Source organism: Geotrypetes seraphini, chromosome 4 (assembly GCF_902459505.1).
Source record: "Geotrypetes seraphini chromosome 4, aGeoSer1.1, whole genome shotgun sequence".
Lineage (NCBI taxonomy): Eukaryota > Metazoa > Chordata > Amphibia > Gymnophiona > Dermophiidae > Geotrypetes > Geotrypetes seraphini.
The window spans coordinates 64,215,711-64,240,029 of NC_047087.1; the positions used below are offsets into that span (position 1 = coordinate 64,215,711).

At 44.5% G+C, this 24,319-nt stretch overlaps 1 protein-coding gene across 2 annotated transcripts in view; it reads left to right on the plus strand.

Moving 5' to 3' along the window:
- The window catches only part of PLA2G15 (phospholipase A2 group XV), an 80,371-nt gene that overhangs the window by 22,853 nt on the left and 33,199 nt on the right, over positions 1-24,319 (plus strand). For both annotated transcript variants that reach the window (XM_033940733.1, XM_033940734.1), the window contains exons 3-4: positions 8,104-8,222; positions 19,568-19,666. In XM_033940733.1, coding sequence (XP_033796624.1) covers positions 8,104-8,222; positions 19,568-19,666 — 218 coding nt within the window. The remainder of the gene's footprint in view (positions 1-8,103; positions 8,223-19,567; positions 19,667-24,319) is intronic.

The following is a 24,319-nucleotide window of genomic DNA, read 5'->3' on the forward strand; positions in this document are numbered from 1 at the left end:
CATTCCAGTTTAGCAGGAACTTGTCCAACTTTGTCTTGAATCCCTGGATGGTGTTTTCACCTATGACAGACTCTGGAAGAGCATTCCAGTTTTCCACCACTCTCTGGGTGAAGAAGAACTTCCTTACATTTGTACAGAATCTATCCCCTTTCAACTTTAGAGTGCCCTCTCGTTCTCCATACCTTGGAGAGGGTGAACAAACTGTCTTTATCTACTATGTCTATTCCCTTCAGTATTTTGAATGTTTCGATCATGTCCCCTCTCAGTCTCCTCTTTTCAAGGGAGAAGAGGCCCAGTTTCTCCAATCTCTCACTGTACGGCAACTCCTCCAGCCCCTTAACCATTTTAGTCGCTCTTCTCTGGACCCTTTCAAGTAGTACCGTGTCCTTCTTCATGTATGGCAACCAGTGCTGGATGCAGTACTCCAGGTGAGGGCACACCATGGCCTGGTACAACGGCATGATAACCTTCTCTAATCTGTTCGTGATCCCCTTCTTTATCATTCCTAGCATTCTGTTCGCCCTTTTCACTGTCACCACACATTGCACGGACGGCTTCATCGACTTGTTGATCAGAACTCCCAAGTAGAGAGGTGCACAGGACAGAAATCCCTGCCCGTCCCCACGAGGAATTCCTTCCGTCCCCCATAAAAGTTACCTGTCCCCTTAGTATTTATTTGTATTTGGGACAGTGGAGAGTTAAGTGACTTTCCCAGAATCACAAGGAGATGCAGTGGGAATCAAACCTAGTTCCCTTGGATCTCAGGCCTCTGCACTATTAGGCTACTCTTTAACCTGTCTGACACTATTGTTTAAGCTCTTAAAAAAGTTGACTAAGAAGCCTGAATCTGTCTATCATACCATCACTCCCTCCACTCCATCGTTCCTTAATCTCTCTCCATCAGTATGCAGTGTGCTGCTAATGTCTTATCAAGGGCTTCTGGCCAGCTTTTTTTCACTATTGCTCTTTGCTGTCATGAAAAAAAAAAAAAAAGTTAAATTAGAGACTCTAACAGGGAATTCCTTTCTTGCAGTCTGTCTCCCTTTACACCATCACCATGCATGCCATTCTTAGCTGTCCATCGACCCTTCTTCCATCCAGTTCTCCTCTTCCCCTTGCCTTAGCCCTCTGAAATAATTTCTACACCGTGAAGACATAGTTTTGTTTGCGCAATGTGCGTAAGTGCCTCGCAACTGCACAAAGGATAACTTTGAGAAATGCAAGAAGCTCGAAGTGTGTCAGACATAGTGTTTGCCCCCCCCCCCCCAATTATACACATAATCAAGGCGAATAAAGATCTCTGCAATTTGATTGCACCAGCCTTGCTGGTTAACTCGATACCTGATTGCACGAAAGGGAAATCCATAAACGCTGAAAATGAAAGCATTCTAAGAATAACAGAATTTCCTCTTCAGGCCCACCTCACGCACTCCCTACGCACTCCCTGCGCACTGGCCAGCCCCGATTCAATTTTCTCAGCCTTCCTCCAAAAGAGGAGGATGCGGAGGTAGGGGAGGTGGATCCCTGTAATGTGTCTTTGTTTCCAATTGGCCATTGCTGGGTTGAGGGCGGATGCTATGTAAATGCATGGGTGGGGAGGGTGGACTCCATACAGGCTGACTTCTGCTCTAGCCTTGCACATGCCACCGCCTGACCTTCAGCAGCAATACAGTGAGCTCAGCACGTAGACACACTGAGCGCCTACATGCTGAGCTCACTGCTCAGAATGGCTATTCCTGCCGTGGTGCCGGACCGGTATCATCTTGAAAATTAGGTAGGCCTTAGAATGGGAGCCCCAGTTCAATCCCCGTAGGAGTCCCGTGGGCCTGGGAGGGGTCCCCGTGGGAGTCCCGTTGATCTTAGGGGGATTCCTGCGGGACCCGCAGGATTCCCGTGATCCCCGTTCCTGTGCAGACCTCTATTCCGAAGTCTCTTTACTGGAAGGTCTCTCCAAGTACCGCCCGGATATCCTGTATTCGTGCATGAGATTTTTGTTACCAACATGCATCACTTTACACTTATCCACGTCGAACCTCATTTACCATATCGATGCCCATTTCTCGAGCTTGATTATGTCACATTGCAGTTATTCACAATCCCCCTGTGTCTTCACTACTCTGAATAACTTCATATCGTCTGAAAATTTAATCACTTCACTCGTGGTACCAATGTCCAGATTATTTATAAAGATGTTGAAGAGTAAGGGTCCAAGCACCGAGCCCTGCGGCACCCCACTGGTGACGTTCTTTCAGTCCGAGTATTGTCCATTTACCCCCACTCTCTGTTTCCTATGCTCCAGCCAGTTTTAATCCACGTGAGTATTTCACCTCGATTCCATAGCTTGCAATTTTCCGAAGTAGTCGATCATGTAGAACCTTGTCGAACGCTTTCTGAAAATCCAGATATACAGTGTCGACCAGGTCGCCCTTGTCTATCTGCCTATTTACTCCCTCAAAGAAGTACAGCAAGTTCGTCAAACAAGATCTACCTTTGCTGAAGCCGTGCTGGCAGGTCCTCATCAGACCATGTCCATCAAGGTGATCAATGATGCGGTTCTTTATCAACGCTTTTACCATATTTCCCGGTACCGAGGTCAGAATCACCGGTCTGTAGTTTCCCGGATCTCCCCTCGAACCTTTTTTGAAGATCGGCGTAACATTTGCCACCTTACAGTCTTCGGAATCTTTCCCGATTTGATCGACATATTGACTATTAGTTGAAGCAGTTCAGCTATAGTCCCTTTCAGTTCCTTGATGATCCTTGGTCCCGGGGATTTATCGCTCTTAAGCCTATCGATCTGCCTGCATACCTCTTCTAGACTGACTATCAATCCTGTCAATTTGCCGTGTTCGTTTCCAGCATATAGCCTGATGGGTATGCTGTGTATATCCTCTTCGGTAAATACAGACGCAAAAAAATGTGTTCAGTATGTCGGCGATTGCTATGTCCTCGTTTAGCACTCCCTTTATTCCATGGTCATCCAGTGGTCCCACCGCTTCCTTCGCGGGTCGTTTCCCCTTAATATATCGAAAGAACAACTTGAAGTTTTTCGCCTCCTTGGCTATTTTTTCCTTGTAGTCTCTTTTTGCCCCTTTTACTGCCTTATGGCACCTGCGTTGATGTTTGTACTTATTCCAGTTTTTGTCCATTCTTGACCTTTTCCGTCCATTCTTGACCTTTTCCATTCCTTAAACAAAGTTTTCTTGTCTCTGATCGCTTCTTCACCTCTACCTCTTCTAGTCCAGCGAGAACTGACTTAAGCTATTCTGAGAGCAGTGAAGGACCAGGCAGGCCGCAAAAAGCTGGTGCCTGCCTTCTGCACCGCTCTGCAACTGAAGGAAGACATCAGGAGGCAGCGGTTTATGAGGGAAGGGCAGGAGCACGGAAAGCTGCTGCCGATAAAGTGCAGCGGCCGCAAAAAGCTTGCGCCTTCCTTCTGCACCGCTCTGCAACTGAAGGAAGACATCATGAGGCAGCGGTTTACAGAGGGAGGGGCAGGAGCACGGAAAGCTGCTGCCAGAAAGCGCAATTTAAAAAGGTGCCGGGGGGGTGTATTTGCTCCATAAGACTTTTTTTTTGGGGGGGGGGGAGTGTGTCTTATGGAGCGAAAAATATAGTAATTTGAAACTGAAAGCAAGTGGAAAAAGTGAGTGGCACACTTGTTACTGGGAAAAGTTAAGGAATAATTTAAATTAAAGTTATTTTTCTAGAAATAGCTAGCAAACCCCAAACATTCAAAGAAGAACATAAAGATATATTACTGAGGAAGTTAAGGTTTTGCCTTATTGTTTTATTTGAGTTAGGCAGTAGGTACAACAAAGCAATTGCTCCAGTTGTTCCAATACCAGATTTTGATCGGAAGGTCCAGTGATTCCAGAAGTTGTGATTTTAGTCGGAAGTTACAAAGATTGTCCAAGCATTCCCAGAGTCAGTGGTGAGCTCCAACACAAGAAAGCCTGAAGACAAAGGTTCTTTTTACTTTATTAGTGTGCACACTACTATTGTTTTTATTTGGGACATGATAAGAAAATGAATATTTGCCTGCTGAAAGTTTAAAGTGAAGTCCTGTAAAGAGTACAGGTAGAAAAGTACCTGAGTAATTGCTGGGAAAGGAAATGGGAAAACAGTTAATAAGTATGTTTTGAGAGTTTGCGTAATAAAATTGATTTTTTTTTCTTACAAACACAGTTGTATGTTTGGGGTCTCTTGTTAAACTCACTTTCTTTCTCCAGAACAATCACTCCAGAACTATTGCTCCTCTCCATTCTAAAAGAATCTGGTAACAAAAAAATTAATTTACCGTATTTGCCGGCGTATAAGACGACTTTTCAGTACCTTAAAATCCTCCCCAAAGTCGGGGGTCGTCTTATACGCCGGGTACTGTTTAGAGAGCTGCACGGGGACGCCCCTAGGGTCGCGGGGATCCCGTGGGGACGCCCCCTAGGGTCGCGGGGATCCCATGGGGACGCCTCCGAGGGTCGCGGGGCTCCTGCGGGGCTGGATGCTCAGTCTTCTGGATGTACGCGGCTCTTCTCCTTATCTGCCCTGCCTGCAGCACAGAGCCGAACGGAAGTCTTCCCGACGTCAGCGCTGACGTCGGAGGGGAGGGAGGGCTTAAACAAAGCCCTCCCTCCCTCCGATGTCAGCGCTGACGTCGGGAAGACTTCCGTTCGGCTCTGTGCTGCAGGCAGGGCAGATGAGAAGGAGAATAGCCTCGCGGTTCGAGTGGCTACCAAGGGAGAGGGGCGGCCGCCCCGCCCCGGTTGCAGCACAGCCGGCCAGGTTCCCTTACTTTTGTGGCACTTCCCCGACCGACCGATAACAGCCCGGGTCCGACAATCCACCCTGCCCTGTAGCCGCGAATCTAAATTACCTTCTTACAGCAGCTGTAAGAAGGTAATTTAGATTCGCGGTTAAGGGCAGGGAGGTTTGTCGGACCCGGGCTGTTATCGGTCGGTCGGGGAAGTGCCACAAAAGTAAGGGGACCTGGCCGGCTGTGCTGCACCCGGGGTGGTAGAGAAGGTGTGCGGAAGAAGAGGTAGTCTTATACGGCGAGTATATAACAAAACTCTATATTTTAACTAAAAGTTGGGGGGTCGTCTTATACGCCCGGTCGTCTTATACGCCGGCAAATACGGTATTTGCAAACACAAGACCTGCTATGAGGATTAGGAGTACGCAAGCATGGCAGAAAATGGAATTGGGGCCAGTTTCGGCACCATAACTGATACTGAAATTTGGTTGGCCTCCACTGTGAAATATGTATCACAAACTGGGGGGGGGGCCTTTCTTTCCATTTTACTGAGCTAATGTATAGAAATGAATTTGTTACATTGTGATGTCTTAGATACTGGATTTGTTCTTTGTAGCATGTCCCAAAGCTTTCTGGTGTGTGCATGAGCAATCATGCTTTCCAAGATGCCATCACTTCCATAGCACTGTTCTGAGAGGCCAGCTGTTTGCCTAGTCTGTTAGCAGCGATTAGCCAATGGCCATAGCCTATAGGGCAGGGGTGTCAAACTCAGTCACATAAGGGGCCAAAATTTAAAACATAGACTAAATCGCGGGCCAAATTTTTTATTAAGAAACTTAGGGGTTCTTTTATTAAGGTACGCTAACTGATTTAGCATGCGCTAAAGATTAGCCCATACTAAATGTGCACCTTAATAAAAGCACCCCTTAGTCTTAGAAGTAGAGGGTTACAACCTCTCAAACCCCACGCCAGCTCTGTGATGTAAACAAAATAATTAAAAAAGACTTTTCCTCCTCACCGTGCAGCTGTTCTGCAGTCATCTAAGTAGGAAACAAGCGAAAAATACAGTTCATAGTCAGTCGCGCATGAGACACCAGTGTGCCGACAATTCAGCGGAAGACACCAGTGCGCCGCGGGAAAACTTAGTTTTAAAGAGCTCCAAAGCAGGGTGTGAGTGGGGAACCCCCCCACTTTACTGCATAGTGTTCACGCTGCTGTTGGGGGGGGGGGGTTGGAGGGTTGGAACCCTCCATTATAGAGAAAACGGAACTTTTCTGATTTTTTTTTATTTTTTTTCGGGAAAAGTTCCGTTTTCTCTATAATGTGGGGGGTTGCACCCCCCACAGCCCCCAACGGCAGCGCGAACAGTATGCAGTAAAGTGTGGGGGGGGTTTCCCCCCACGCCCCCTGTCGGAGATCTTTAAAACTACGTTTTCCCGCGGCACACTTGTGTCTTGCGCCAAATTGTCAGCGCTCGATTGTAGGCACGTTGGTGTCTGGTGTGCAATTGTCCCGTCACCAAAAATACATAGTGTCAAACTAGTGTCAAACGGCAGTGTTCATTCATCTCCTGATGAAGGCATCTACGAATGTCGAATCGGGGATCCTAGTTGAGACATTCTAGGTATTCTTAGACTTAGCCTACTTTCACAACACAGGTTTTGGATCTCTTTATGTGACTTTATATCCAAAATGGACATTAGGATATAGACTTTGGGCCTCTTCTACTAAACCAGCGCTCATAAGAACTCTATGAGTATTGGGAGCAGCGCGGGCCCTTCAGCTTGGCTCCCCGCGCTAAAACCGCTAGCGCAATTTAGTAGTAGAGGGGGTTAGTTTTTATTATTTGTACAATAAAGTAACTGGTTGACTATCTGACATCTCATTTGCCTCTTTCCATTGTACTTCTGTGCTATTTTTGAGGCAAAATTCTTCTTTCCCCTTCTTGTTTGCTTGTAAACTCTTGTCAAAGCACATGTGGGAGCTCATTTGCCAGAACCAAACTCTCCTGCCAAGTTGTTCATAGACAGCTGAGGATGGCTCAAGCTATACAATCTGCATTTGTCTCATCTGGTGAAGAAAATGGCAAGAGCAATCTGTCAAACCTCTGCCCATCCTCTTACAACTTCTTACCAGAGGTGCGAGTCGTGCTTTAAAACTTGGTTCCATGGTTTCAGGGAAACGATGGTCCAAGCGGCTTCAAAACGGTTAGACTGCAACTGCAGCTTCCTGACCAGCCCTATCTCCGTGCTGTAGAATTTGAGTTTGACGGAGCCACAGCGCTCTGCGTATATTATGTCCCTTTCTGGCGCCCATAGATTGCTGGCAGTGACATAGCTGTCGCTTAGCTTGGTGGTTGCTGCTGTTTTCGTTTTTCCCTGTCAGTGCCCCGCATGTGTGCATGTGAGGTAGCTCGGGATCACATAAGCCTCGGGATCACTGACACATTGTGTGCTATCCTTAGGCCTTCTCTTAGGAGTAAACTTGGGAGCAGCACCATCGGAGACTCTAGCACAGGGGTGTCAAACTCAGACCCGTGGGCTAAATCTAATTACCCTTCAGGCCAAATTTGGCCTGCGGGCATGATTTTGACACCCCTGCTATAGGCGAAGCAGTTGACTAGAACTGGAGCTTTAGAGTTGTCCCTTTTTTTTTTTTTTTAACTACTCCTTACTGTTTTATAAAGTATCAGCAGAGTCATGCTGATCCTGACCACAAATAAGAAAGAAGCCTTTTGTAGTGAGAGATGAAGCATTGTCATTTCTTCCATTGAAATATGTGCTCTTGTTTGTGGTGCTTGAGATTTTGTTGAATCTGTACTGTATTTTAATTATGTATGCTTTACTGTAATCCTCTTTGAAGAAAAGCAGAATTAAAAATAATAAACTGTATACATAAATGCAATTTTATCAGTCTGGAGTTCATCTTTTCAGACAGTGCTTCAACTTTGTTTTTTTTTCTTCTAAAAAAAAAATGCAAATTAATTTGGGCCCTCTTTTACAAAGCTGATTACTGGGCAGTCTGCAGTAATTGCACCGAAGCCCATTGTGAATTACTGAGCTTCCGTGCTGTTGCTGTGCAGCAGCGGCTTTCATTGCTTTGTTTAAAAAAAAAAAAAGGGAGTGTTTAATGAATGTGCCTTCTTTCTTGTGAGTCTATGTAACTGCAGCAATATTTCTCAACCACAGTCTATAAAAATTGAAGGTTTTATGTTTTGTTTTGTTTTTGCAACATTTGCAATTTTTCATAACTGATTGCTTAGCGTTTTGAGGCAAGAATGGAATTTCTGGAATGTGTATAGCCATAAATAATTATTTTTTTTTTTTCATATATATATTTTTAAATTACAGGTTGGTTTACAACAAAACAAGTAAGACAACAGCGTCACCTGATGGTGTAGATGTCAGAGTTCCGGGGTTTGGTCAGACATTCTCCTTGGAATTTCTTGACCCCAGCAAACGATCTGTTGGTATGTTTTGGGTTTTTTTGTACGAGAGCTGTGGATTACAGTGGCTAACTTCTTTAATTTTCTGAGATATATTTCTGATATATAATTTTTTTTTCTTTGTAAAACTCTGGCACAAAGAAAAACTAGTACGACCATAGATGGCCAAGCTAATGGGGGAAGTGACATGTTTGTGCTCTAACATGCGGAAACGCTAAACCTTGAAAGAAACAAGGTTATCAGATGGTCCTCTAAAGCAGTGGTTCCCAACCCTGTCCTGGAGGACCACCAGGTCAATCGGGTTTTCAGGCTAGCCCTAATGAATATGCATGGAACAGATTTGCATGCTTGTCACTTCCATTATATGCAAATCTCTCTCATGCATATTCATTAAGGGTAGCCTGAAAACCTGATTGGCCTGGTGGTCCTCCAGGACAGGGTTGGGAACCACTGCTCTAAAGAATACTACAATAAACAGGCACCTTAGTCTTTTCCATTCTTTTGAAGTTTAAACTCTCTTCCTTTTCTATGAATCTTTTCCTGCCTTTAACAATCCTATACTTTTTAAAATCACTACAACAAAAAACTACTGCTATCTTGCTTAGCGATGTCTTTGGTCTAACTCTCTCAAGATTCACAGCATCTTGTTTCTGTATCCCCTTCATTCTGTTTTTTTTCCTTCCTTGATAACATACATCTCATGAGGGTCATGGGAAGTCCACTGTGACCTAGGGAGATGTGGGATTGGGATTGGGACTTGCATACCACATTTTTGTAGTTTATACCAGTGTTCTTCAACTGCCGGTCTGTGGACCAGTGCTGCTCAGCAGAAAATTCCTGCTGGTCCCCACAGAGCCGGCGAGATTGACATGCTGAAATTTCCTGCCGGGTGTATAGCAGTGCGGCATCAATCTTGGGTTCGCCAGCTGTAGTGGTGTTGGCGTCAGACTGCTGTTCCACCCAGTCTCGGGCTCCAAGCAGTGTGTAGGGCCGGTATGTGGATTGGGGCCATCGGCAGCGTCTGGGCCTTCCCTCTGCGACGGCTCACTTGTGTGGCGAGAGTCCGCCCATGTGCAGGATGCGTGTAGGCACCCGGCGGTTGAGAGGGTGCCTCTGGGTGCAGCAGGTTGAGCCCATGTAGCTGTGCCGTGCCGTATTTGCTGGCTGCCGCCGGGTTGTTGACAACGTCCACGAGTAAGCGAGTGGTGCGGTGCTGGCCCTGTGCTTTCCTGTCGGTGGGTTGCTCACTTGTGGTGACTTGACAGCAGGGCGGCGGGCAGGGGCCTCCGGCTCATTGTGGGCGGCAGGGCCTGTGTTGCAACGCTGTTTGCGCCGGCTAGCGGGGGGCCGTGAATGTGCAGGACGCGTGGGAGTTTGGGAGCAGGGGGGAGCCTTCGACAGTGGTTGTCTCCCTTCCCAGAAGCTCTCGTACTTGCCAGTGCAGTGATTCACTTCGGCAACTTCCTCTTAGAGGCAGTGCAACCAATCAAAGGACCCAAGGCTACCTAAGTGAATTACTGCTGTAGGCAAGTATTGAGAGCTGCTGGGAGTGGAGGGGGAAGGAAGAGGAGGAAGCCACTGTTGAAGGCTGGGAAGCTGCTGGATAAAGGGAGAGCTGCTACTGGACCTGGAGCACAGGAAGCAGCAAAAATAATGTCACCGAGTGGTCAGAAAAGCAAAGAAAGAATACGAAGAGAGACTAGCCAAGGAAGCACAAAATTTTAAACCATTCTTCCGATATGTGAAAGGAAAGCAGCCGGCGAGGGAGGAGGTGGGACCTTTTGAGGAGGGAGACAGGAAGGGAGTGGTGAAGGAGGAAAAAGAGGTGGCTGACAGACTAAACACGTTCTTCTCGTCGGTCTTTACACAAGAGAAGACACATCCAACGTGCCTGAACCGGAAAAAATCTTCAAGGGGGATCAAGAGGGAAAATTATCATACATGGATGTAAGCCTTGAAGACGTGCTCAAGTAGATAGATAGAATAAAAACTGACAAATCTCCGGGCCCTGACGGAATCCACCCGAGAATACTGAAAGAGCTCAGAGATGAAACAGTGGAGTTACTGCGGCAGATTTGTAATCTATCCTTGAACAGGGGTAATCCCGGAGGTCTGGAGGATAGCAAATGTTACACCTATCTTCAAAAAAGTATTGAGAGGTGACCCTGGGAACTACAGACCGGTGAGCTTAACCTCAGTTCTGGGGAAGATAGCCGAATCATTGATCAAGGAAAGTATCAGTGAGCACATAGAAAAAAGTAATCTGTTGAGAACAAGCCAGCATGGTTTCTGTAAAGGAAGATCATGCCAAACGAACCTACTGCATTTCTTTGAGGGGTATTAGCGAACAACTGGACAAAGGTGACCCTATAGACATCGTATATCTGGATTTCCAAAAAGCCTTCGACAAGGTACCCCACGAGCACCTACTAAAGAAGCTGTGGAGCCACGGGGTGGAAGGGGACGTGCACAGATGGGTCAAAAATTGGCTGGCGGACAGGAAGCAGAGGGTAGGAGAAAAGGGACACTACTCTGACTGAAAAGGGGTCACGAGTGGTGTCCCACAGGAGTCAGTGCTGGGACCGTTGCTGTTCAATATATTCATTAATGACCTGGAAACGGGGACAAAGTGCGAAGTTATAAAATTCGTGGATGACGCAAAACTCTCCAGTAGGGTCAGAACTGTTGAGGAATGCAAAGAACTACAAAGTGACCTGAACAAGCTGGGTGAGTGGGCAAAAAGATGGCAGATGAGCTTCAATGTAGATAAATGTAAAGTCTTGCACATAGGGAAAGGAAACCCGATGTACAGCTATACGATGGGAGGGAGGGTACTGGGGGAAGGCAACCTAGAAAAACACTTGGTGGTATTGGTGGATACAACGATGAAGCCAGCGGCACAATGTGCAGCGGCCTCAAAGAAGGCGAACAGAATGTTGGGCATTATCAAAAAAGGTATCGCCACCAGAACGAAGGAAGTTATCCTGCCGCTGTATCGAGCGATGGTGCGCCTGCATCTGGAGTACTGTGTCCAATACTGGTCGCTGCACCTTAAGAAGGATATGGAGATACTTGAGAGGGTCCAGAGAAGAGCAACAAAGATGATAAAGGGCATGGAAAACCTTTCATATATTGAAAGGCTAGAGAAGCTGGGGCTCTTTACCCTGGAAAGGCAGAGACTTAGAGGGGACATGATAGAGACTTAAAAAATCATGAAAGACATAGAGAAGTGGAGAGGGACAGATTCTTCAGACTAGCGGGGACATCAAAAACAAGAGGGTATTCAGAAAAACTGAAAGGAGACAGATTCAAGACGAATGCTAGGAAGTTCTTCTTCACTCAGAGGGTGGTGGACACCTGGAATACGCTTCCAGGAGAGGTGATAGGACAGAGTACAATATTGGGTTTTAAAAAGGGATTGGATGACTTCCTGAAGGAGAAAGGGATTACAGGGTATAGATAGAGGGTTACTATACAGGGTACTTCAGGATTAGGGTATAAACAATTTAGGTGGTGGAGAACTTACAGGTCATGGACCTGGGGGGCCGCCGCAGGAGCGGACTGCTGGGCATAATGGACCCCTGGTCTGACCCGGCAGAGGCAATGCTTATGTTCTTAGGTAGAAGGAGAGATGCTGCTGGGAGGGGAGGAGGGAGAGGGGTGGGAAGAGAGTTACTGTTGGATAGGGGGAGGAGGGAAGGGAGAAGGAAAAAAGGAAGGAAACAGCTGGCAGGGAGATTAGAGGAGGGGAAGGGGTCAGGGTGAAATGGAGAGATCAGATGAGGGAAGGGGAAAGAGAGAGGAGTGAGAAAGTAGAGAGAGATTGATGCTGGAAAGGGGGTCAGTAGAGAAATGAGAGAGGGACAAAGATGCTAGATCTGGTGTAAGAGAGATAAAAATGAAGAGAGCAGTGAAGCAGGAATGAATCATGTAAAAAGGAGAGAGGGGGTACAGGCTGGCTGGAAAGAGGTGAGGGGCATAGAAAGAAGGCAGATACCATATGGAAGGGGGAGAGGACAGACAGTGGATGGAAGGGGCAGATGCTGGATTGAAGAGACAGGGCAGACAATGGAAGGAAGAGTGAAAAGAAGATAAAAGCAGAAACCAGAGACAACAAAAGGTAGAAAAAAAAATTTTATTTCTATTTTGTCATTAGAATATATCAGATTTGAAATATATATCCTGCTAGAAGCATAACTGGGGACTGCAAAGTCCAGGTAGTGCTTCTTTAGTTTCCAGCTGGCTTATGGCTCTCTCTGACCAGGGGGCACTCCCCTAACACTATTCCTGTCATGTGTAACTGCGGTATTCTGTTAGCATGATATTTCTGTGTAGCATTCTGTAATAATTTGGCTTATTCAGTTTTCTTGATAGTAGAGGGGATATATGTGAACGAGAGGGGAGACAGGGGTTTTGTTGATCCTTGCTCTGTATATTTGTATTTCTAAAATGACAATTGTACAGAATATACTTTTTATACTTTAATAAAATGCATTCAATATAAAATCATAACAGGCTTATGTGGATGGGATCAGATGGTTTGTGAGGACCGAGCTTGCGGAGACGAGGCGGAAATGGTTTTTTAAATTTCAGTCTTAATAGTTTGTCGGTCCACAAAATAATTCTTTTATTTCCACCGGTCCATAGGTGTAAAAAGGTTGAAGAGCACTGGTTTATACAACCACGCTTAAAGTGGTTTCACATACAGGTACTTCAACCTTTTTCCATATCTGTCCCAGTTGGCTCATAATCTTTCTAATGTACCTGGGGCAGTGGCGAATTAAGTGACTTGCCAAGGGTCACAGGGAGCAGACAGGGTTTGAACCTACAACCTCAGCAATCTATTCACAACTCTTCCAATAAAGGTGCCAATTTAAGTTTTGTTAGCAACACAAGAAATGGCACCTCCTTTACTGCCCTCTCTTCTGCCTATGATTCACTACTCTCCAATTAAAAGGGCTTACTATTCAGATGAGCAAAGAAACATGAAAAAACATGAAAAGAAACAAAAGGTTTATTGTTTGACCCTAGGTTATCAGAACTAATGAATATGCATTTCCCTATTCTGCCCATGATACAGAACAGTCTGTAAACTTTTGTATCAAGTCCAGCATAGAGAGTTGCCCAGGGACAGGGATAAAACCTATCCCTATCCATCTGCACTGGAATTGAATCTATCCCTGCCAGTCCCCGCAAGTAATCTCTTCCATAAACTTTAGAAATAGTTATTTCATTTAAATTATGCTACTGAATTAGAGGTTGTGGTAGAGACTAGAGAATGACACGGTGGCAGTTTACCCGCGGCCACCGCATTTTAGCCGCGGGTCACCCACCGAAAACGGGGAAGAAAACTAGCAGTCGCTGCGGCGACGGGGACAAGGCCATTCACCGCCCGCGGGGCGGTGAATGGTCTTGTCTCCGCAGTGAGGTATCGAGGATCGCGCGGTCCCCGCAGCCACTGCCCGCCCGCCCGTAGCATTTAGCCAGCTCCCTCCCTCCACCTCACCTTAAATTTCGAGTTTTCCGGCTTCCTTTTTTCCGAGCCGCACGTGTTCAAAAATCCGTGCACGCGCGGCTGCGCGAGTCAATCAATCTTCTCCTCTGACGCAACCGGAAACAGGAAGTTGCAGGAGAGGAGAAGTTTGATTGACTCGCGCAGCCGCGCGTGCACGGATTTTTGAACACGTGCGGCTCGGAAAAAAGGAAGCCGGAAAACTCGAAATTTAAGGTGAGGTGGAGGGAGGGAGCTGGCTAAATGCACGGCTTTTTGAACGCGTGCGGCTAGGGAAAAAGGAAGCCGGCAAACTCGGAACGAATATAAGGTGAGGTGGAGGGAGGGTGGGGGCTGCTGGACCATTCTTCATTACTTTGCCATACTAATTCCATTCTATGTTAGGTGCCACGGACTCAGATTCGAGTCCTAGCGATGATGAGTTAAAGATCCCAAAAGAAGCCAACTTCTAAATCCAGTGGTTAGAGCTACACTACACTCCTTGTGACCCTGGGCAAGTCACTTAATCCCTATTGCTTCTGACACAATGGGCAGTTCCAAAGACCAAGACTGGCCAGTGTCAAAGACAGGATGCTGAGCTTGATAGACCCTTAGTCTCCACTGTTTTTAGTGATCAACAAAGTTCTATGTTTCTATAATCACCCTAATTCTGTTATCATTGGACTAGATATTCAAAATGATTTAAATGGCCAGGACAGGCTCCTGGCTGTTCAAATCATCTGTCCAGGGCTAACCAGACATTTTCAATCTTCATGTTCAGCCCAAATGGTGTCACACAATTCAGCAAAAATACCCAATGTTGTTCCTCATAATTTAAATATTGCTCATAGAAGGAACAACATTGGGTATTTTTGCAAATGGAAGTTGGAGGGTTAATTCCCTTGAAACAGCCAATTGAGTGAAACATGAATTCATGCTGGGACACAAGATAGGTTGAATTTGTTTTGAATTTAAAAAGAAAAATGATCAATGAAGAATACTATAATGGCAAGAAAATATAATGATAAAACAGCAACTAATTTTGCCTATTTTTATATATTAAAAAAGTACTACATAAGGTGAATGTCCATATTGCTGTCTGTTGTTCTGCTGAGTACTGGCATTGAAACAGCAAAATGCATTTATTGCATACTTGTCCTCTGTCGGAAACATTATGGTGGTATATTAGTTGTGTTAATAAAAATTTATAAACAAAGCCCTTGCCAGCTGAACATCTCTTTCTCTAGTTCAGCAGCAGGAACTTTGATTTATAAGAATGGAATACGCTAAATATTAGAGTACTAAGGCTTATATGGATGCTGCGGGGACGGTGACGGGGCGGTGAATGGGATGGCAGTGGCGGTGACGGGGCGGTGAAAGGGATGGCAGTGACGATGACGGGGCGGTGAATGGAATGGCGGTGACGGGGCGGTGCAGAGGATGGTGGGCCGGGGACGGGGCGGTGACGGGGACAGATTTTTTCCCCGTGTCATTCTCTAGTAGAGACCTATTTACAAATAAGCAAAGATACTTTTTAAATTTGGAAATAGTAATTTGGAAGGATACATACTTTGTAAATGGGTCTCTGCCAGAGCCTCTAATGTAATATAAAATATAAATATTCCAGTTGATGAGGATCCTCAAGTTATGTTGGCTGAAGACTTCCTCTGAAGGTGGCCAAAAATCTCTTTTACCAAGCTTGGCAGGCAGCAGCAATACTGCTGAATGCTTGGTCGAAAGGAGTTTTGACCACCTTTGAAGGAGGTCCTCAGCTGTTAGTGTTTGGGGATCCCCACCAGCCACAGCAAGGGCCAGCAAGTACTTCAGCACTGGTGAAATAAAACCAGAAATGTATTTCCTCTTCTGCTGAACATAATACTTCTGCTATATACATTTTCCAAAGCTAACATATTTCAGATAATAAATTCCTTTTTTTACCTTTATTGTCTGGTGATTTTTCCATCAAGTCAGTTCCAGTTTCTCTTTTTACTGCTTTCCTGTCTTGGCAAATTCTAATTTGGTTGCTGTCCATTGGTTCCTCCTACCATAATCCAGCATTTCTCCCTCCCATTGTAGAGCATCCTCACTCTCTTCCTGGATCAATCTTCCTCTTTTTCCCTTCTCCACTCCCGAATAGCATTTCTTCCTCTCTTCATCCCCATGTCCAACAAGTCTCCCTCTTTCTCTCTCACTGTCCATCATCTCTTTATCTCTCATTCCCTCCCTTGCTGCAAAGGGAGTATGGGGGATGAGAGGGATTCAGGGTGCCTCTCTTACCCCCTCCCCTATACTGTCACATCTGACATTTCTCCCTCTCTCATCTCCTAGACCCAAATATTGTAGTTCTTTCCCCTTTTCCTCTTGGTCCAATTAGTCTATGTTTTTATAATCTGTCTGTCTTTTGTCTTTACATCTGTTGAGTCAGTTTTTGCCTGTTTTTAAATTCATTAATTGCTGTAAACTTGCTATTTGAATTCTATAAAACCGCTTTGAATTTGGATAAGGCGAGAGATCAAATTTTAATAAACCTTGACCCAGTGCAGCAACTTTCACCTCTGTTCATCAGCTCCTTGACCAACATTTCTCCTTTTTATCACCCCCTCTCTAGCACCACGCTGCATCTTTCCCTCCATTCCCCACCACAATATCCAACATCCCTCCCTCCTGCATACCTTTCTATCTGTTCCACCATTCTCTCTCCACAACATCCAATATTTCTCCCTCCCTCCCACTCCACCACCATGTTCACACCCCCCACAGCTGTTCAGCATCTGTTCCCTCCCTTTCTAGCCTCTGTAGTACCTGTTCCCCTCCCTTCTCACCTTTCTAGCCCCTGCAGCATCTATCTCTCCCCATCCACACTATGTGCAGCACCTGAAGATTGGAAGGTGGCCAATGTTATGCCGATTTTTAAAAAGGGGTCCAGGGGAGATCCTGGAAATTACAAACCGGTAAGTCTGACTTCAGGGCTGGGCAAAATGGTGGAAACAATTATAATTTCTTACTTAATAGGGAGATAAAACTTAATCTTCTGTGACAGAAATAACTATATAATATTGTAATCACAGCTATAATCTCTTGTTAATAATGTTGCTTTCTTTAATTTATTTTAAATATTATTGTGAAGTGCTCAGTTACTTGGTCTGAGCACTTCACAATAATATTTAAAATAAATTAAAGAAAGCAACATTATTAACAAGAGATTATAGCTGTGATTACAATATTATATGGAAACAATTATAAAAAATAAAATTGTAGAACACATAGACAAACATGATTTTAATGGGACAGAATCAGCATGGGTTCAGCCGAGGGAGATCTTGCCTCGCCAATTTGCTTGACTTCTTTGAAGGAGCGATTAAACATGTGGATAAAGGTGATTCGGTTGATGCACAAGGACAGGAATAAAACCCATCCCCAGATTGCAAGCGGTTTTAACAACTTTGAACAGTTTAGTGTCATCTGCAAATTTAATCACCTCACTCGTCATCCCAATTTCTAGATCATTTATAAATAAGTTTAAATAGCATTGGCCCCAGAACAGATCTCTATCACACTCCACTATATACCCTCCTATGTTGATATAAATGACCATTTAACCCTACCCTCTGTTTTCTGTCCGATAACGGATTCCTAATCCATAACTGAACTTTGCCTCCTATCCCATGACTCTTTAATTTTCTCAGGAGCCTCTCATGAGGAATTTTATCAAAAGCTTTCTGAAAATCTAGATACACTACATCAACCGGCTTGCCTTTATCCACATGTTTGTTCACACCTTCAAAGAAGTCAGTCAAATTAGTGAGGCAAGACCTCCCTTGGCCGAACCCATGCTGACTCTGTCCCATTAAATCATATTTGTCTGTATTCCACAATTTTATTTATTATAATTGTTTCTGCTATTTTGCCTGGCACTGAAGTCGGGCTTACCGGTCTGTAATTTCTGGATCACCCCTGGAACCCTTTTTAAAAATCGGCGTAATACTGGCCACCCTCCAATCTTCAGGTACTACAGATTATTTTAGCAACAGGTTACAGATCACTAACAGTGGATCACATGTGAGATGTCAACATTGCCAATGGTGCGATAAAACAATTGAGGGTCAATGTTGGTGAGACCCTCAAACTAAAAGAATAATTTATGCTCGGGAGAATACAAATTGCAAAACTGATTGGGTAGTATATGTAATAATATGCCCGTGTCCCCAAGTATATGTTGGGCGTACTAAGCGCCCGATCCAGACCAGGCTTACTGAACATAAGTCTAGGATTTCTTCGGGGAACATTATGGCCCCCCTGGTCCAACATTGGATTCAGTTTGGACATACGATAGATCAAATCCAATGGAGGATTATAGCTAACATCACAGGAATGTGGGAGGGTGGGAACAAAGAAGAAAGATTAAATTTTCTGGAACAAAAATGGATTTACCAATTAAATTCTGTAGAACCGTTTGTTTTAAATTTAGAATTAGAGTGGCTTACTCTTATATGAAATTTAGCCTGGGAGTCTATGGTGTAATAATCCTTTAGAAACAAGGGTAAAAGAACATATAAAGAATATTACCCTTTGGGATATATAGTAAAACAACCCCCCTCCCCCCCCAGGATAGGGTAGTGATGGTTTCTCCAAGTGTGAGGTCATCATCAGCTGAGGCTGGGGGATATAAATAAGAGGAGTGAAAAAGCCGCGGCCATCTTTGTTTAAAGGACTTGGTGGTTGTATGAGACGGCAAAAGCTTGTAGAGGTAAGGAACTTTGATATTTAAAATACTTTGTTGGCATTTTTATATCTGTTACAAGGTTTCTATTGCCTAATATATAGGGATATGAGCCTTGAAAAAACCCGTTGGGTGAAACATGTCGGCATAGATGTCCCTACAAACTGACCACCTGAAGGCAAAAAGTTAAAAGCTAAAAGCTAAGTACAGTAAAACCTTGGATTGCAAGTGACTTGGTTTGCAAGTGTTTTGCAAGACAAGCAAAACATTTTATTAAATTTTAACTTGATATACAAGCAATGTCTTGCAATACAAGCATATACAGTATACACACATCACAATTGAGCCGATGGTTCTTCTCTTTCTGACCCTGCAAGAGTGTAGTGACTGTTCAAAACGAGCAATGTCTTGCAATACGAGTACATACAGCAGGGGTAGGGAACTCCGGTCCTCGAGAGCCGTATTCCAATCAGGTTTTTAGGATTTCCCCAATGAATATGCATTGAAAGCAGTGCATGAAAATAGATCTCATGCATATTCATTCGGGAAATCCTGAAAACCTGACTGGAATACGGCTCTCGAGGACCGGAATTCCCTACCCCTGACATACAGTATACACACGTCAGTCACATCATCACAACTGAGCTGATGGTTCTTTTCTTTCTGATGCTGCAGGAGTGTACTGAGTGTTCTAAACGAGCGAGGTCTTGCAATACAAATACGTATAGTATTTTGTATTAAAGTTTCTGGGGTGTGGAATGAATCGTCTGAGTTTCCATTATTTCTTATAGGGAAATTCGCTTTGATTTAAGAGTGCTTTGGATTACAAGCATGCTTCTGGAACGAATTATGCTTGCAAAGCAAGGTTGTACTGTACCTTTCTTAGAAATGGTTGTTTACAAAATGTTTAAAAATAACTTTAAAAACAATTCAACTAAGGCAGTTAGAAAAGTTGGACTCAGTGAAGTGAAGATATAGTGCGTGAAGCCAGATACAGTGAAATGTTTTGAGTATCGTGGTGGAACTTCTGAGGGTTGGTGAATATTGAAGAAACTTTTGACAAGTGTGAGTCTATAGAAAGGGGTGTGGAAGTGACATCCGTTTCACATTTTCAAAATATAGTAAAAGTTGTAGTGACATGATGTTTGTTCTCCACAGGTCTTTACTTTTACACTCTTGTGCAGTCTCTAGTAGACTGGGGCTACAAGCGAGATGAAGATGTTAGAGGTGCTCCTTATGATTGGCGGAAAGCTCCGAGTAAGAGTGAAATCTTTTTACTTGATGATATATACAGATCCTGTTATTTCATTTTGATAGGCTATTACCATTATTTTCAGCTAATTTGAAATGATATGTAAAGAAAAATGTCAAAACACTGTTTAATGTAGAATGTGCTATCATTTACATATTTTAACTTTATTGCTGATTTAAATGGAAGCAGGAAGTAAGTACCCTATAGTGGACTTAACTATAGTAAACAATTTTAAAACCAGTGGCAAGTATCCCATGGATGGCAAAACCTTTGTAATTTATTGTTATATATATCTTATTTTGTCCAATTGTTTACATTCATCACAGCATGTTTTTTGTCCATTGTATAGCACGGAGGCTCTCTTGCTGAGGCTGGTAACAGAAATAAGGAAGTACTTGGGAATGAGAGAATTTAATTCTTTTGCAATTTGACAACTCCACGATTTTTGATGCTCTGGACAACTCTATTCTGCTGCAAAATCTTAGTGAAATGAAAGTTACAGATCATCATTAATTGGTTTGAGGCCTTTTTAAAGAATAGAATGTATAATGTTAAAAAGAATGGGGAAGACTCCACCTTTTGGCCATCAAAATGCAGGGTCCTGCAGGGATTCCTGCTATCTGCACAGTGATCCTATCTGGGCTGTTGACAGAAGTTTGGCGGATCCAGACAGCCGCAATCCTCTGGTTCCTGCCCTGCAGCAGCCTCCAAGAAGCAGCAATGACGCCAGCTCAGCAGCTGGTCCTTCATGCAGGACGACAGCTTTTTGGGAGGATTGGGTACTGATTTGCTCAGACCACTGGGTATTAGACATCATTCGAGAGGGTTGCAAACTCAAATATTTTCATCTCCTTCAGAACTTGTTTGTGAACTTTCCAGCCAGACAGCCAGAGAAAGCGATCAAAGTTCAAGCTGTAGAGTCAGTACCAGCAGAAGACTTTGGCTTAGGCGGATACTCTATTTACTTCATCATGCCTAAAAGGGACTCAGTTTGGAGTCCAATATTGAATTTGAAATCGGTCAACATGGTACTCAAGGTGCCATGATTCTGCATGGAGATGGTATGTTCGGTCATTGCTTCAGTGGCACCAGGGGAATTTCTGGCCTCTCTGGATTTAATGGAGGCATATTCCTATTTTCCAGGATCACAGGAAATTCTTGAGATTCTGTGTGCTGGGGAGGCATTTCTAGTTCTTGGCGCTCCCCTTCTGGCTGGCAACAGCACTTTGCATCTTCACCAATGTGATGATAGTGGTGGCAGTGCACTTCTGCAAAATGGAAATCTAGAATAGATGCAATCATACTTGCATGACTGGCTGATCAGAGCCCTGTCTGAAATCGAGGTCGAAAAAGCAGTGGCACAAGTTGTTCAGCTTTTCCAAGAGCTGGGCTGGTTTATCGACTTTTGGAAAAGCCCTTTGAAGCCAACACAATCTCTGGAGTACTTGAGAATCTGATTCAACATGGTGGAGGGCTGCGTTTTCAAGCCCAAGACATGCCTAATTAAGTTGACACTCCAGATTTCAGAGCTTCTGGCAATGCCAGCTTCTACAGCATGGCACTATTGCCAGGTGCTGGGGGTCTATGGTAGCGACTATAGAGGTTGTGCCTTGGGCAAGAGCTCAAATATGCTCCTTACTGGACACAATATTGTCCTGTGTGACAAACCTAGCACCAGCACTAGTTTTGCCCCTAATAGGATCCGGTACAGAAGAGCTGACCAAGTTAATTCTGGTGACCAACTTGAGTCTGACCTCCCTTGCCCATACGACCAGAGCGGTGGTGATCTGGATCAGGGACAGGCAGACTGTTCATAAGTCAGAAAGGGCAGCCAAAGATAAACTAGGTGAGCCTAGGAAACCCAGGCAGTACAAACAAGAAAAGCCTGTAGCACCAAAGCCCATCCCCCTCTACAGTCTGAAGGGGTTTGGCTGTGGACTAATTAAAAGCAGGCTGAAGCCAACAGCAGGGGGAGGAGAGAGTGATGAGGGTGAGTCACTCCAGCAGCCCAAAGCAGCGCAAGAGCTTTGGAGCCAGGAAGGAAGGACAGAGGTTCCATATTGGCCAATGCAGGAGGTGGAAGAAAGCCTACCCACCTCAGACTTTCAGATCCCTGAATGTGTAGAAGGTATGGAAATGCAAGACGCTGGCCCTATGCTAGAGAGCCAGATAGAACTCAGGGACACTAACTGAAAGACAGTGAGTAGCTGAGAAGCAGCTGGTGGTTTGTTTGTTTTTTCCTTTCTTTCTTTCTGAGCAAGAAATGCCTTAGGAATTTACTGCCTGTCTTTGAGTTAATCATTATTTGTGGTGTGAGAAGTATACTTACTTGAATGCTGATAACTGTCTTTCCTAAAGTAAAGTTTGGAGCTAAAGAACTTGGGAACTGAATGAATGGGTTTTTATTTTGAAACCTTACTGTGGCTACCATTTTCCTGGTAGTGTAATCACCTGATTTTCCCACAGCTTTGCTACCTTCCAAAAGGTAGCTGCAGTGAAAGTAATCTCTGAGCAAAGCTGTGCTGTGGCTTGCTGCCTAACTAAGTACATAACTTTTTATATGGACTTTATATGTCTGCTGGAAAGCTATATTTCATACCTCTGAGACAAATACTGCTGAGAGGAAATTTGGGGTTTTGTTTTTGAATATCAGTATAAATTCATTTCTGAACCAGAGTGCAGGAACTCAAGCCAGACAAACTGTATTTTGTTTTCTTTAGTACCTTTATTTTGTTTTGCAGCTGAATTTGTGAAATGCTGCAGATATTTGCCTTTGCATTACACCTTTTGGACCACCAAGGTCAGAATAAAATCCATTATTCTTTCTTGAAGAACTCTGTCTGAGGTGTGGTGACTTGAAGCCAGTACTTACCTTGGGTTCTCCCAGGCCTAGGCAGTTTCCTAGGGCCAACCAAAAGTCCTGAAGCTACCCCTGGTCATAGGGGACACGCCAGAGCATAAGTTTTGTCACAGTTGAGCTCCACTCTGAGGAGTGTTTGACACCTGCTGGTCCCCACAAAGGGACATACTCTTCAGACACCGCTGTCATTGACACTGGAGGCACAACACACTTTAAGTTGGTGGTTTTGGCTGGATCCTCTCTTGAGATATACCTCTACATATATCCTCTTTGGTGATCCTGATGACAGATTGCCAACCTTTATGACTGGGGAGGTCATTGTGAGAGTCATCCAATTCAGGGGCGATGTTCACCCTTGTAGAGGAAATAATCCATCAATCTGCTGGAGCTGTGAGCCATTCACCTAGTGTTGAAAACATTGCAAAGCTCTCTCACAGGCAAAGCGGCATTGGGTTCTCTTCGAACAATGCAATGGCAGTGGCATATGTCAACAAACAGAGGGGCACCAAGAGTGCTGTATTGAGATTGTCACCTGCTAAGGCCACAGGCCACAAGAAGCCTGCGGGGACAGCCAGAAGATGGCAGCACAGATCCTGGCGTGACTCCCAAATGTGGGAGACCCTACAAATTTGCCAGCACAGAATTCTCTGGCTTAAGTTAGAGGAGGAAAAACCAAAAATACCTCAGAACATTCCAATTCTTTTAATTCCAGTTCAAGCAAAAACACACATTAAAGCTTTCTTCACTGACTGCTAACAATTCTTCAGTGACTGATCAAAAAGAAACAATTCACTGGCTTTTACTCCTGTAGCAAAACTCCATATTAGCCAGCTTGCATACAAAAACCAGGCACTTCCTTCAGGTAAGTACCTCTGAGTTCATTACTGTACTCCCAATGTCCTGGTGGTAGCCTTATACTATTCCAAACAGTGAGTGAAACAAATTCCACCCCCTTAGAAGAGACCTGAGCTTCAGTCAACACAGTCTCTATCTTCACCAGGCTCTTATAGCTTCAATATAGAAAAAAAATCTCACAAAAAAAACAGTTCTATCCTTTCCTCATCGGAGTCCAATACAGTTGCCTCCTTGTGCCACGGCAACTCTCCAATTCCTGGGAACTGGGAGGTAGAATTGCTAGGTTCACTTTTTTTAACAACAGCTTTCAACAAGCACCCTCAATAAATCCCAACCTGAGATCTTTAGTGAACCCTGCCCCACAATTCTAGAGTTCACTTTATGAATAAGGTTGCCATAAGCCAACTCAGTCGCAAGGCAACAGAAAGGAAAGAAAACCCCCCCAACAACTTTCTTTTCACCCCAGCTCAATCCCAGCTGGTGCATAGCTAAGCAATCAGGACTGTGCACAATTCTAGCACTGCTTCCAGCCCAGCCCCCACTGCTGTGCAAAAAAAACCCTTCCCAAAAAAGTTTCTTTTTAGCTACTTATTCAGCCCAAAGTTTCTCCATAGTAGCTTTCTTAATCAGGAAAATGTTGAAAAAGAGCAAAATAAATCGCTGGCAGGAAATTGCCAAACTCATGTCCATTTGTTCCAAGGACTCAGCTCCAGGCACATCAATCTCTGCCACTTCCATGCATTCCTCTGGGACTTCCAGCTCTGGAACATTCAAAGAATCAGTGCATTGCCATTCCATGGGTTCCTGCTTTGTGCCTTGTCCTTGCCTGGCTAGAAGAGTCCTGTCTGCCAGGTCCTCCTGAGTTGCCTGCTTTTACAGTCCTTGAGAGCTGTTTAAATTTGTTAAAGCCACTCCCTAACCTACTTGGTTTGTCTGCTCTCTG